Source organism: Buteo buteo, chromosome 5 (genome assembly GCF_964188355.1).
Source record: "Buteo buteo chromosome 5, bButBut1.hap1.1, whole genome shotgun sequence".
Lineage (NCBI taxonomy): Eukaryota > Metazoa > Chordata > Aves > Accipitriformes > Accipitridae > Buteo > Buteo buteo.
The window spans coordinates 6,224,128-6,238,396 of NC_134175.1; the positions used below are offsets into that span (position 1 = coordinate 6,224,128).

Sequence of the window (14,269 nt, forward strand, 5' to 3'; positions counted from 1 at the left end):
AAATTCTTCGGATTTCCTCCTCTCCTGTTCAATGACAGCAAAAAGAAAAAACAAGCTCAGCACTTGTAAAGGGTGTTCTACATCTACTCTCCATCCAGTTATTTATGCCTAAATGAAGCTAAAATTAATTAGCATAAAACTGAATAGATGGCTCCAAAACCATCTACGTTTATGAAGCGGTGCCATCCATTCACCTAAAAGAATCACAGAACATTCTTCCTCAATACAGATGGAAAGCACTCAGCATGATGAATGTGGGGTGAAATAACGACTGCTAATATATCCATATAGCTTCAGTCCAAACATCTATCCCTCAAAAGACTTCCTGAAACCTACAAAGCTGGGTAATAAATATTTTCCAAAAGGGAGATATTACTCCATTCTCCCATACATTCACTACAGCTAGATAGCCCAGTTCTTTAACACCATCTTAGCGTCAATACCAACTACCCTATTTTCAATGCAGGCATTCCTCTTCATTACCTGGATTAACATCTTGCGCAGGAAAGGCATGACAAAAGCAGGGTTCATGCTGCTCAGGCGACCCACAGTACAGATGGCCAGCTCTCGGATTTCAAATACTTGATCATTCAGGGCCACAAAAAGAGCTTGCAAATTTTCCGCCTGGGCAAGGTGAGCATCAAATCGCTCATCCAGAGAAGCCAACACACAGAAACGTATATCAGGGTCTGCAAGAACACATTTGTTTCTCTTTAAATGCAGTAAACTCCTTATTCACAAACTGGCCTCAAAAATTCTTCACAACCTCAGGGAAATGCTGAGAGCTTCCCCAGCATGAGACACTACATCAGTGTTTTACACATGAGAAACAGGGTAGGTCAGCCCAACAGAATCAGTGCTGCTCAGTACTGCCCCAATACCCAGATCAGTACAATGCCAACCTCTTGCAACTACAAGCGGCACATCTGAAGGCAGCGTGCAGAAAATGAACTCATCTCAGGTTACCATATTGCAACTGAAAGAATAAAAAAATCAAGTAGGAAGATTCAACAGAAGGGACCAACTCCTTCCCAAACTACAAAGTTGAAGGCCACAACATACAACAACAGCAAAAGAAGTCTCAGGGCTCTACCTAGTTCAAAGGATTACCAAGGGCACAATTTGAGCATTTTACACTAATGTTCTATTAAAACCTCAAAAATCAAGATCTGGGAAGAGAGATTAGGAGACCTTTTTAATTTGTAAAGAATGACATCTTAAGTTAGTGGCGAATACATGCAAATTCTACCACAACCATAATATCACAACCTGCTTATGTGCTAAAATTAACATGTGGTAGGAGAACCCTTTTCTCTGAACCCCACACTAACCTGGGTCGGTTATTCCAACAACAAGCAGTTTGCTGAGAACATCAGCCACAACCTGCACTGCCGTCTGACTGACCACATGGGCATGACCACTGATCAAGTGGATGGAAGGTGTGAGCAAGCGAGAGCAAGTGCGGGCTGCTTCCATCCGGATCTCCTTGTGTTCACTGTTCAGAAAGTGGTCTGCACAGTGCCGAACAAACTGAGTCAGAGAGTGGCCTAGAAAGAAGAAGATGGGGAGTTTAACACAGGTTTACACCTCAATTACTGGTCTTTCCAGGGAAGTAGAGTTTAAAGAAAGTGCTCTCAGAGTTTTCCTCCTACTTGTACTCTACTCCAATGCAGTCGTGTTCAATATCCCATGCCCCTTGGCCCCCTGCTTCCTTATTTCATCTTACCTTCAAACTCAAAGCTACCCAGTGTACGAAGGGCAAGGGTGATGCTACCCACATCACTGGCCTCTGGGATGTTGGTGAGACTAGGGGAGGCAAGCTGGTGGGCAAGGCCCTTTGGCATGCCTGGATGTCGCAGAGGCTTGTGCATTAGAACAAGGGAGAGCATTTTCAGCAGCCCATCCTGGATATCCTTCTTTAGCTGAGGGATCTGACGACTCAAGTCGTACAGCACAGCTGTTAGAGCAGGGCTGAGGGCAAAAAGCAAGCAGATAGTCATTAGAACACAAACAATATGAGGTGCATATTTCACCCTTTTGTTTATGCCTTTGCACATCAGAAGATAATTGCAGGCATTCACACACATCACAGCAACACCTGCCAGCGGAGCGCAGGGGTCCTTGTGTGAACTCAGGCACATGAGATGACCTTATTGTATGAACTTGGTGAGCAAACTGCCCGACTGCAGCACACATTGCTACATTAGGCAATATTACTAGAATACTGTTACAAATCTAAGTGATTCCTTATTCTTGTTCTTTTTAGACACAAAGGCAACTAAATTAACTTCCAGATGGTAACATTAATCTAATCTAAACAGCTTTGTGCTGCCTGGATACTTTGTCTGTACCCTCCCATACTAACAGCTGCATGAGCTAGGAAATTTCCAACGGGAACTGTCAGCTCCAAAGGTGAAAGAAGCCAGGAGAAAATACCGAATGCTTCAATTCTCCTTCCCTGTCAATTTGATATGGCAGTGTCCTGGTTTCAGCTGGGATAGAGTTAATTTTCTTCCTAGTAGCTGGTATAGTGTTATGTTTTGGATTCAGTATAACAAGAATGTTGATAACACACTGAAGTTTTCAGTTGTTGCTATGTAGTGTTTAGACTAAGTCAAGGATTTTTCAGCTTCTCATGCCCAGCCAGCAAGAAGGCTAGAAGGGCACAAGAACTTGGGAGGGGACACAGCCAGGACAGCTGACCCAAACTGGCCATGTGACGTCATGTCCAGTATATAAACTGGGGGGAGTTGGCCTGGGAGGGGGCAGGAATTGCAGCTCGGGAACTAACTGGGCATCAGTCAGCGAGTGGTGAGCAATTGCATTGTGCATCACTTGTTTTGTATATTCCAATTCTTTTATTATTATTGTCATTTTATTATTGTTACTATTATCATTATTATTTTCTTCCTTTCTGTCCTATTAAATTGTTCTTATCTCAACCCATGAGTTTTACCTTTTTTTTTTTCCAATTCTCTCCCCCATCCCACTGGGTGGGTGGGGAAGTGAGCAAGTGGCCGCGTGGTGCTTAGCTCTTCGCTGGGGTTAAACCATGACAGGCAGAAAGCTGCTGGCCTTCAGAGGCTTTCTAAATTATTGCAGGCTGTTGCCAAATGTGTTTGAATAGTGGAAAGTAAAAGGAGATTGCTTTTGAATTCACTAGTCATTCTACAAAAACATTTCCCTACACAGAGACCAACGCTCTTAAGTAACTCAACAGACACATTAACACTTCAAACATATTACTCTTCTGAAAGCTATACTGATCTTCTGAAAGATCATTTAAAAGCAGTAATCTTCCTTCTCAATCTGAAGACTTTCAAGGTCTCATCGGTATAGCCAACAATGCCATCCAGTGGCTAACAGAAAAATATGCTCGTGTGCCTTGTACATACCTCAGGCCCACAGCCAGCATAGGTTCCAAAAGCTCTTTGATGTCCTGCTGGATACTAGGTCCCATGGCTCGTGCCAGCATACTAATGCAGGTGAAAACTGTGGCATCAACCTGCACAGACTTCTGCCTCCTGAAAAGAGACCACATAAAAGTTAATTAAGAGGAGCTCTTATTTTTCAAACATCTTACCTTATCTCACTTCTGTGTTACCAGTCTTACAGAACTACCTCTGATTTCAATACAATAGTTTGATCCCACATCAGAAAAATTATACGAAGAACAGGTGTTTCAGTTTCTACCTCCAACCTTCACATACTTACTTGTGGGCAAAGTCCTTTGGTGGAAGAGCTGCTTTTATGATTTCAAGGACTTTTGGCAGGTAAGCTTGAAACTCAGACCTTACAGCCACAGAAAGCAAACCCAAGGCCTGGAAGGCTGCTGTTCGCTCCTTCTCCTTCTTCACACAGCTGAGAACATGATTCATGGTGTCTGGAAGATACTGATCAGCTGCCCACAAGAAAAAACAACACAGATATTGGAACTCATTTAGGTTGATACAGTTGCATTACATTTGCAACTAAACCTTTACAAGTATAAAACTAGGGAACAGACATAGCCATATAAAGTTTGCTGACATGAGCAGTGGCAAACACATGTCACCATATAATAAAATTTTCAAAGCCCAGAAGGCTTTTTAAAAAAAAATAATAATAATAAAAAAATCACCAAAATGAAAGAACTTTGAGGGAAAAACACCAACATTGCAACAGGTTCTATACACAAGTAAGATCCAAGCGTCTCGTTTTTATAGTGATTGATTGGAAATTTAGAATAATAACACAAAGTTTGTTCCAACCCACTTAGAGCAGCTTGGTGACTTGCCTCCAACTCTGATGCTCTCCTAAACTTGCTTGATAAATCAATTGAGCTGCCTTAAAGCTGGCAGGTATTTCCCATTTTTACTTGATATTTCCTGGCACATACAACTGTGAAAAAGGAAGACAACTCTGCTGATAATATTTGGGATACATTGAGTGGGAGCAAGAGAGCAGAGTTCAACTCCAGCTCTGACACACTGAGGAAAAAAACCAAAAGGGATGTTCTATCTCCTATGGTATTGATCACAGAATTCAGACAATAGTTTTCAGTCCATTTTCTTCACCAGAGCAACATTTTGGCATCAGATAAAGTCACACTTATTTGGGGAAGAAAAAAGACTGTCCTCCCACAGAGGAATTTGCTCATCTTACAAGCACCACATTTGTACTGCTGCATTGCCTGCACAAGCTCATCTGGACCAAAGACAGCTAGATAACTTCCAGCTCAATTTCAGCAACATTTCTAACATCCAACCATCTGTCTTGTCACCTGTGAATGCTGAAGGACGGAAAGCCGCCAACCGCGGTAGCAGATTGAGAACCGTCATCTGGATCAAAGAATTTTTGCTGGTTCTGCACTTGAGAACCCACTGGCACACCTGAAAGGAGATAAATTGGGCTTTGAAGGTTGGCCATTGGCAGTAATGCCCAAATGTTTATTACCTGGGTGCTTTAAGGCATTCTACTGACATTTGGCTTCAGAGTCCATCAGAAAGATGGATAATTAAGACTGCTTCCAAAGAAAGTAAATCACTTGCTCTAAGAGAGACAGTGACAAAGCCAGAATACACATAACTAATGAGTTTTCATGCCTCAATTCAATACTAGGCAGTATTGCCTGCTAAGTAAGGACCTGAAGGACAATTGCTCTATAAGAACTGGTGTTGTGAATGTCAGTAGACAAGTTGAAGACCACTTACTTGATCAAACTTCTCTTCCATTAGATCCCTGCAGCATCGACTTTCTACCAATGTAGACTTTGCTGGGACAGGTGAGGTTGCGAAACCCATAATTCCTTGGTGGGCACTGTACCCCAGAAGACCAGCCAAAGCATTTGACTGAGAGGGCTGAAGAGACTGGAAGCTAGTGAAGGGTGTGATGTGGCGAGGTTTGGTACTGAAGCCCATCAGGTCTTTGCAGTACTTGTCATGCACAAGCTGCTGCTGAGTGATCTCTTCCATCTCCTCTCTAAGGCGCTGGACAAAGTAGAAAAGCATGTTTTTTAAAAAAAGTAGCTGAATAAGAGATTCCCAACATAGTGCTACCCAAATCTCCTGAGCAGCACCCTGTATAATTGATATCCAAAAGGCTGTAAAACATCAACTAAGCAAAATCCAGCAAAACATGCAACAGAGAGTCCTCATTCTATACAATAACCTTTTTCATTGTAATTAATCCAGTTAATAGCACTTTCCATCAGAGGTTAATACCCACTCAGCCCAAACTTGTCACTGTTATTTCTCTGACACACTTCAATTTGTAATAATCAATGTTCTGACTCCATGTTCAGATGACTTTTCAGCCCAACAACCCCATTTCAAACACAATAAGGTATTTCCACAGGTTGCTACATATTGTCAATCAATCTGGCAACCAAATGCCACAATCCCCATCTTGTTCATTTTCTCACCTCTCCCTCCATACTGCTGATTCTCACTAGCTCATTGAGGATCAGTAAGGCACCATGGATTCGGTCATCACGGTTCATTCCTTTCTCTTTGGCCAAAGTCTCATCAAAGCCCTTCTCAGCCTCTTCATATGTATGCTTGGGGGAAAAAAAAAATTAAAAAAATCTCCGCAATCATGCAGAAACAAACCCTGTGGAAATAAAGTAGCACTGCCAGTCAAGAGTTACTGATGTCCTGTAATTTTCCAAGAGTAGCCACAAACCTCAACTGAGTAATAACAGAGTATAACACTACAAAATTCAGATTCACCCAAAAGTTGTGGACTCTGCTGCAGAGCATTTTCAACAGCTCTAATCAAACAGCCAGTCAACTGTGCCACGATATAAACTTCATCAATATCTGCATCACAGATTTGACTATAAAGAATCCAAGTTACAACATTTGATGGCACTGTCTAAACCTTATTTGCTATTATGAAGCTTGAATTCATGTGACAACAGCAGCAAAGCTAAGGTTCAGACAAAAGAGTCCTTACCTTTTTCACTCATGTTTTATCTACACTAATAAAACCATCTGCTAGTAAGAGATGACAATAGATGGATGACTGCATGGCTGTAAAACTAGGTCAAGCTCAACAGCTGAAAATGAGCTGCAGATAGAGCAACGGATTCTTGATGGAGTTAAGTCTCTGCTTACTTTTACACTGGGATGAAGGAACTACTCATTTTGTAAGCCAACCCTTTCAAGGGGAGGCAGTTTTCTACTGAAAATCAGACATACTGACAAAGGCAACCCCGGTTCTTAGACAGCTCTTCTAAAAAGTGGCATTTGATCATTTGCATTGCACTATGAGGAGCTGCTTCAAAACAAAGTTATTTTCTTACTCTGTACCACTGGGGCTTCTGCATCTCTTTTGGCTCCCGTTGAGTGGTGAGGATAAGGCAGGCTCTTAAGGCAGAAACAGCTCCCTCTCGGATGGCCTGTTTGGGATCCCACACAGCCACAAATATATTGTCAAAGAACGGCTGCACTTGTTGGAAGAAGAAGGTAGGCACGCTGATTGCCAGCTCACGCAGGACAAGAACCTGGAGGTGGGGAGAAAAACAGTAACAATCTGCAAGGACCAGCACCCATAGACTAACCTCATAATTTCTAGACTGTAGTATCATTTATTTAGAATGTTAATGTCTGTGAGCCTGAGCTGTTTCCAGCTCCATACTTTTACAGTTTCTAGCACAATGGTGTCTCAATCTTTTTTAGTCACTGGGCTAACGTAGAAGCAATGAGGCAGCACTATGCCTGCCACAAGAGCATCACAGATTCTCAGACTGGCAGCCATTCTGATCCTGACCAGTGCTTTTCTGCAGCTTTCTGCGCACATTTCCTACCACTGTTAACTAATCCTAACCATCCCATTCTAAGACAGGTGAAGATAAAGAAGGATCACTTACAGCTGCATGTCTTCGACCTTCATTCCTGTCAGCTCCCAGCCATTCCAGAGCTCGTTTCACCTCAAACTCCACATACTCAGCTGTAAAGGTGTCACCAGCCATCGCAAGCCGCCCGATAGCCTTGGAGGCCATCTCCATTACAACAGGGTCATTGGATGGCAAGAGGTTCCTCAGGTAGTTGGCAAACCTGCCAATACGGGTGGCGTTACCTCCTTCAACACCGATAAGGCTTGCTGTAGAGAAAGGGAGCAATGCTGTACGTTCTCCCTAAGAGTCAGTGAGGCAGTCAGTAGGTTATGCCTGGATGAGAGTTAGTATTCCCTATCCATTCCTTAGATTCCCATTAACTCCTCCTAAACTGCAAATCCACAGAAAAAAAATACAAAAAAATCAAGCAGTAGGAAAGGGCTGCCATTCTTTTGAGCCTGAATTTGTTAAGTGGGCAGGAAAATGCATCCAGTATCTTCATAGATTTTTCCCCATTTTTAGTTTAAAAACAGAAAAAAAAAAATCCGCCCTGGGATCACAGACCCATTCCCAATAGAAAGACATCCATCCACATGCAACTACTATGGCTGGTCCGCCTCAGTAGAGAAGTCAAAGACTGAATGGACCAAGGAAACTGCTCTCCCCCTGAGCTCTAGAGATGGTCTCTCCTGGCCAGGGTGGAGGCATATTGGCAGGCAGCAGTGTGGCAGAAACTTTCACTGCCGGTGCCTGGGTTGTACCTGCTCTGTAGATAAAGAGGCCATCAGTGTCCAGGGTTGTCAAGCCGGCACCTTTCAACAGCACTAAATTCATAGAAACAATTTTAAAGTGATACTGTCAGCTTAATATCAGATGTTGTCAACAAAGATTTCTTGAGCTAAGGGACTTCCGCTTTCTTCAAACATGTTGGGATTGGATTATTATGTCTGTGAGCCTAAACCATAAGGACCTCCTATTTGGTTATTAAAGAAGTAACTGCTGCAATACAGGCTACTTGCTTGGAAGGCAAAGTATTTATGTAAGTTGATTTCCCTAAGAGTCAAGATGCAGGCAGCTCTGCTATGCCACAGCAAAAGCACAACCAGAGCAACTGATGGAGCAGCTGATCAAAATCAAAGCAGAAGCTATGTGATGCTGTCCCAGGGATGGAAGCTGCTGTTATTGAGCCAGATAAATTTAAATAACAAGAATCAATCAGTCAGAAGAGAGTTGAGAAAGTCAGCCCACCCTGACACATATAAATGGACATGCCCAAACTGTTCTCAGCTGAGCTCAGGAACAGAATTTTCACATGCTCAGCACTCACATTTGATGCTCAACTCCCAGAAGAGCTCAGGGCCCATTAAGCACCAGGTTTTCAGCCACTCTCAGCACTCAGCAGCTCCCATGCTGACACTTACAGACACATTTTCAGAGCTGAGCAAGGAGCACGCACCCAGCGTACTGAGCAGTCAGACACCACAAGGCCGCGATTATAAAAGCTCATTCCTTTAGAAAATCTGTCCCTAAAGATAGATGCATGAAGAGAAAACTCACCAGAGGCATTAAGCACTTTCACTCACCTATAGCCAGAATGCCACCTTTCCTTTCATTTGCATCAGAGCTAGAGACCAGCTCAAATATGTGATGGTTCAGCTGATCATAAAACCTGGTAGATTCTTCCTGACTCATCTGTAAAAGCAAAAAGTTAAATTCAGTTTTCAGCATTCTTTCCCTCCTTCCTGCCCCCAAAACCTCCATAAAGACAACTATTCTTAGGTCACTTAAACAGAAAGAAGTTAAATCAACTGTACATTACAAACACAAAACAGTATGTCTTCTTTGTGCCCTAGACGTGTCAAGTTTATTTATCCTGGTGTTTGACCACCCATCTGTGTCACCAACTCACTCACCTCTCCTACATGCTGGGGCAAAGGTAAGCTCCCAGCTACGCTCCACCTTCTCTCTAAGACCAGCTTCCATATTGCAGAAATCTCCATCCACAAAGTACCCAGCCCATGCCCTACACTCATACAATAAACAAGGATAAATTATCTCATTTGCAGCACTTACTTCACGGAGCTCCATGGTGACATAATGCTGCAAGTCCTTGGCAGCTTTTGCCCTTGTCTCCTCACTGCGACTCTTCAAGCCGTTGGCAAATTGCTGGAGAATGGACACAGTGCCCGACATGATGGCGGTATGTTGGGGCTCGGGGTCATCAAGTCCTGTAAGTTCTTCAGAGAGACACTTTTTTTTACTGCTTTCAGTTACTGAAATATCTGAGCTTCTTTCTTAATGCTGCCTGTTTCCAAAACACACATCCTATTGCATGCAAGGATGCTGTGCCAGTAGAGCATAAAGTTACAAGCAATGACTATATTCCTTAGGCCTTACAACCCTGTGACAAAACTGTATCACCACATAATATCTTGATCCCCAGCCCATTTGCTCTCTAGTTCCTCAAATACCAAAATATGCTCCAGTAGGTCAGGTGCCCGACCCCATGGCAATCTAATTCTAAACCAAGGGTCGTGCAATAGCTGAAAAATAGCCGGGCCAGATTTGGGTTTACAGTTACCCTATAGTAAGTAGGCACAATCATTCCCATGATTATATCGTTATCATATCTGACTCCTCCTTGAACACTTCCATCCAAGTTTCTCCACAGAAATTCTAGTGTTATGCCAACACAAGGAAGACTCAGCACTCAGGGCCTGGCAAGTGTTACATTCTCCTGTAGATATTTAGAGATGGGAAGTCTACTTATAGCAACACCAACCATTGCAACAGGATGTTTACTATCAAAACACATAACCAAACTTTCTCTTGAGTCTTTCTGCAGGTGGAATATATTTTAGAGGCTTGACCCCCACGGTTTTCTGGTTACATAAGCCCAAACCAAGCTTGATGGAAGGGCCCACACCGACACAAGACACCAAAACTTCCAACTCCTTCTTCCCCAAACATCCCCCACGCGGTTCACAAAGATCCACCGAAATTACAGCCTGAGGTGGCTTCAGGGCTTCCCCACGGCCGGGAGCCAGGAGAAGCTCCTCCGGACGAAGAGAACAGCCTGTGGCTGCGGCCCCACCACCGCCGGCCGGGCTACCCCAGCGCGGGGATTTCCTCACAGCCGCCCTCGCAGAGGGACGCGACAGCCCCGGCGGGCCCGAGCCCGCCGCCGCTCCACAGGCCGGGAGTGAGGGAGGGGTGAGGCAGGGCAAGGCGGGCACCGCCACCGGGCCGGGCGCGGGGCCTCTAGCGGCAACGCCGCGGGGGCCGGGGGCGGGGAGGGGGGGGGGGGGGGGCGCTCGGGTAAGGCTGGTCCGGGCGGGGAGCCGCGACGCGGGGCCGAGGCGCCCGCGGGAGCGCCGGTGCCGCTGACAGGGCGCCGGGCGGGAGTCCGGAGGGCGCTGAGGCGGGAGCGCGCGGGGAGGGCCGTGGCGGGGAGGGCCGTGAGGGGAGGCGAGGGGAAGGGGATAGGCGATGCTGAGGGGAGGCTCCGGAGCCGCACTCACCGCCTCCGCCCCGACCGCCGCCGGCTCCCCCGCTCCGGGCCCCGCGCCCTCCCCTCCCCCGCGCCTGCCGGACCGGCGAGCCGCTGCTGGCCAATAGCCTCCCAGAAGGACTTTGATAGGCACCGCGCCTGACCAGTAGAAAAAGAGCAGCAGGGAAGGAGCGCTCGCAGCTCTGCCCCTTCTCCCGAGGAACCGCAAGGAGAGACCGTCGCCTTCCGGCCAATCATCAACACAGCCGGGAACGAGTGGCAGTAAAGCTGACCAATGGCAAGGCTGGGCGTTCTCGATTGGTGAAAAGTCCGCTCTAGGCCCTCCTTCCAGACGCCGGCTGGCTTCCGCCCTTCCGTAAAGCCTATGCGCTGTGTGCGCATGCGCGATGCCGCGCCGCGCCGCGCCCGATGTGCGTCGCTGAAATGAGTCCGGCTGCCCATGACAGGACCAAGGGCAGCCGGGGCGGCGGCCGGCTGTAGGCGCTCGGCTGCCGGAATGGCGCGTATAGCAGTGCTGGTGTGTGCTTCAGAGTGACCCCTGGCAGCCGCGCGTGACGACGTGGGCCATTTAATGTTTATACCGCGGCGCCCGCAGGTGCTGGCTGCTCGCTCGGGCGCTCCTCTGGTACGCGACCCTCCGCGGAACCCCCTGCGCGTAGGCCTTAGGGGCGCGGGGGCGGTGAGGAGGATCGGGAGCGGCCGTTGGGCGCAGGCGCGCGGCGGGGCAGGCGCCCGTCCCAGCGGGTAAGGGTGGCGCGTGCCTCCCCCCCCCCCCCCCCGCCCTCCGCCTCAGGCGTTGCCCGCGCGGTCATGGCGGCGGCGGCCGCCTCTCCCCGCAGGGCCCCGCGGCGGCAGCGACCAGGCTAACGCGCGGCCCTTCCCCTTCTAGGTGCTGTTGCTGTGAGACGGGGCGGCGGGGAGAGTATGGGGCCGGCAGACCTGGTGCAGAAGATCAGTATTAGTGCCGAGAGCCCCCGGGGAACCGAGAGGAACGACGCCGGCGCCGCCCTGGCGGGCGCTGAGAGGGTTCCCCCCGGCACCTGGAGGCAGAAGTGTGCGGCCTACGTGCTGGCGCTCAGACCTTGGAGTTTCAGCGCCTCCCTCACCCCCGTGGCCCTCGGCAGCGCTCTGGCGTACCGGGCTGAGGGAGCGCTAAACCCAGGGCTGTTGGTGGGAAGCGCGGTGACCGTCCTGGCTGTGCACGGAGCCGGCAACTTGGTGAATACCTACTACGACTTCTCCAAAGGCATCGACCACAAGAAGAGTGATGACAGGACTTTGGTGGACCAGATTTTGGAGCCTCAGGATGTAGTCCGGTTTGGAGTCTTTCTCTATACTGTGGGCTGTATCTGTGCTGCTGGGCTCTACACTGTCTCAACGCTCAAGCTGGAGCACCTGGCCCTGATCTACTTCGGAGGACTTTCCAGCTCCTTCCTTTATACTGGAGGTAAGCACTGTATCCCATTTGCTGTGAATCTGAATGTAAACGTGACAGAACTAGCTGATTTGTCAAGGGTTTCTAGAAGATGCAAGTGATCTATCTAGTTAACTGTCTTAAAAATATTTGGTGGTATTGCCTGGAGTACTGGTGCATAAACTTGTGTTCTCTGCCATTGATTGTTGTGGGACGATGTGGGAAGAGGCATGCTAAGTTCTTCAGTTGGCAAGTGGTGTTGAGACAGTTATTTAAGTATATGGCTTTAGGTGCTCATCAGAACTGTTGCTGGAACTTTTCATGATGTTTATTTCGCATCCCTCAGCAGTATAGCTCTCCGCATATTTCCTTTTCCATTGGTGGACTCTGTTTCTTTGTTTTGGAATGTTTTGTTGTTATTCTCTAGGTGGAGTTTCATTGTGAATGTAGAACAGTTTGTGTTTGCTCTTAATAAGAGGAGGATATTTTTATTGTCTTCTTGGGTTGAGTAGATACAAATGTAATTATTAGGAAAAAAAACCCAAACTCAGTTTCAAACTGTCAAACTTTCAAACAGCTATGTTAGTTTCCTTGAAAGAATCTTGCCAGTTTTGTGTTTTGTCCTGAGCTTTTTATGTATTTCTTCAGGATCAGGTTCCAGTATGCGTGATCACACTAGAGTACCTTATTTCTGTAAGTTTCTGCATAAATAGGTACTTCTAGATGTGAAGATGGGTATTAGAACCTGGCCCTTAGTTTCTGTTACATTGTTTGACTGAAGAAATTCAGAAGCTGTGTTTACTTTATTATGTTTGGAAAAAGGAAAAAAAATGCTTCTTGGCCATAGCTACATGTGCGTTGGTCGTTTTACAATATTTCTGTGGGAAGGGCTGATCTGTTATATTATCCATTCTCTTTTGAGTTGTTTGATGATGCTTCATTTTATTCTTGTGTCTTGCCACAGGAATTGGATTTAAATATGTTGCACTTGGAGACGTGGTGATCCTGATCACCTTTGGGCCCCTGGCTGTCATGTTTGCCCATGCTGTGCAGGTTGGTTATCTGTCTGTCTCACCACTGCTCTACGCTATCCCACTAGCTCTCAGTACTGAGGCCATCCTGCACAGCAACAACACACGAGACATGGAGTCTGACCAGCAGGCGGGTATTGTCACCTTGGCTATCCTCATCGGCCCTGCGTTCTCCTATATTCTCTACACCGTGCTGCTCTTCTTGCCCTACCTGATTTTCTGTGTGCTGGCCACACGCTATACCATCAGCATGGCATTGCCACTACTCACCATCCCGATGGCATTTTCACTGGAAAGGCAGTTTCGGAGTCAGAGCTTCAACAAAATTCCTCAGCGGACAGCCAAACTCAATCTCCTCTTGGGGCTTTTCTATGTTTTTGGTATTACGCTAGCACCAGCCGGTGCTCTGCCCAAACTGTAACAAGAGCAGTAGAGTCAGGCCTCGCAATTCAGTATTAATGCTGATTAACAGTGGATGATGTGGGTAGATGACCCATTATGGACAGTGGGAAGAACGGAGAGACTGTCTTGAGCTGTTGGTTGTCTGTGAAGTTTATAATCTCTGATGTTGGTTAGCTTGTACAACAGACTTGAAAAAGTGATTTGTTAGTTTTTTGGAAGGGGTGAACTGTGCAGCTTTCCTTCAGGGGAGCAAGGTGACGTGAGGACAAGGAAATGTTTAAAGAAACTCATCCTTCTGCCACTGAGTTCTTTCACTGTCAACTCAATGAAAGTAAGATTCAGCCTCAAATACAAACTCTCTGTTCCCTTCACAAGCACCGTGATTGCTCTTATGACTCCTTTTCTTACCATGGTCGAGGAGTCAGGTGGCTCCTGTGTGGTAAACAGAAAACACTGCCAAATGTTTAGCATCACAGCAATGTAGGTGCTAGTACTTCACTCCCTTGTGAGCATAGTTCATCTTCATCTGCTGTATGTTTTAATTTTTGTTGGGTTTTTTTCCCTAGCCAAATTTTGAGCTTTTATTTCCAAAC

At 46.6% G+C, this 14,269-nt stretch overlaps 2 protein-coding genes across 11 annotated transcripts in view; one reads left to right on the plus strand and one right to left on the minus strand.

The window, feature by feature from the left end:
- The window catches only part of MTOR (mechanistic target of rapamycin kinase), a 68,307-nt gene extending 57,396 nt beyond the window's left edge, over positions 1-10,911 (minus strand). For 3 of the 4 annotated variants that reach the window (XM_075027399.1, XM_075027398.1, XM_075027400.1), the window contains exons 1-13: positions 10,840-10,911; positions 9,392-9,555; positions 8,902-9,010; positions 7,352-7,584; positions 6,785-6,985; positions 5,903-6,037; positions 5,193-5,468; positions 4,763-4,871; positions 3,715-3,901; positions 3,396-3,524; positions 1,727-1,971; positions 1,332-1,547; positions 484-689 (exon numbers count right to left, since the gene is read on the minus strand). In XM_075027399.1, coding sequence (XP_074883500.1) covers positions 484-689; positions 1,332-1,547; positions 1,727-1,971; positions 3,396-3,524; positions 3,715-3,901; positions 4,763-4,871; positions 5,193-5,468; positions 5,903-6,037; positions 6,785-6,985; positions 7,352-7,584; positions 8,902-9,010; positions 9,392-9,511 — 2,166 coding nt within the window. In that variant the 5' untranslated portion in view covers positions 9,512-9,555; positions 10,840-10,911. Of the gene's footprint in view, positions 1-483; positions 690-1,331; positions 1,548-1,726; positions 1,972-3,395; positions 3,525-3,714; positions 3,902-4,762; positions 4,872-5,192; positions 5,469-5,902; positions 6,038-6,784; positions 6,986-7,351; positions 7,585-8,901; positions 9,011-9,391; positions 9,569-10,839 lie in introns of those variants that run through there. The other variant, XM_075027401.1, reaches the window with a different exon arrangement.
- Positions 10,912-11,227: 316 nt separating this feature from the next.
- The window catches only part of UBIAD1 (UbiA prenyltransferase domain containing 1), a 103,694-nt gene continuing 100,652 nt past the window's right edge, over positions 11,228-14,269 (plus strand). For 3 of the 7 annotated variants that reach the window (XR_012650351.1, XR_012650350.1, XM_075027416.1), the window contains exons 1-3: positions 11,453-11,573; positions 11,719-12,276; positions 13,208-13,296. Coding sequence is in view for 3 of the 7 variants with exons in the window: in XM_075027416.1 (XP_074883517.1) it covers positions 11,754-12,276; positions 13,208-13,296 (612 nt within the window). In the remaining 4 variants the exon portion in view is untranslated. Of the gene's footprint in view, positions 11,574-11,718; positions 12,277-13,207; positions 14,264-14,269 lie in introns of those variants that run through there. The other 4 variants (XM_075027415.1, XR_012650348.1, XR_012650349.1 and 1 more) reach the window with 4 other exon arrangements.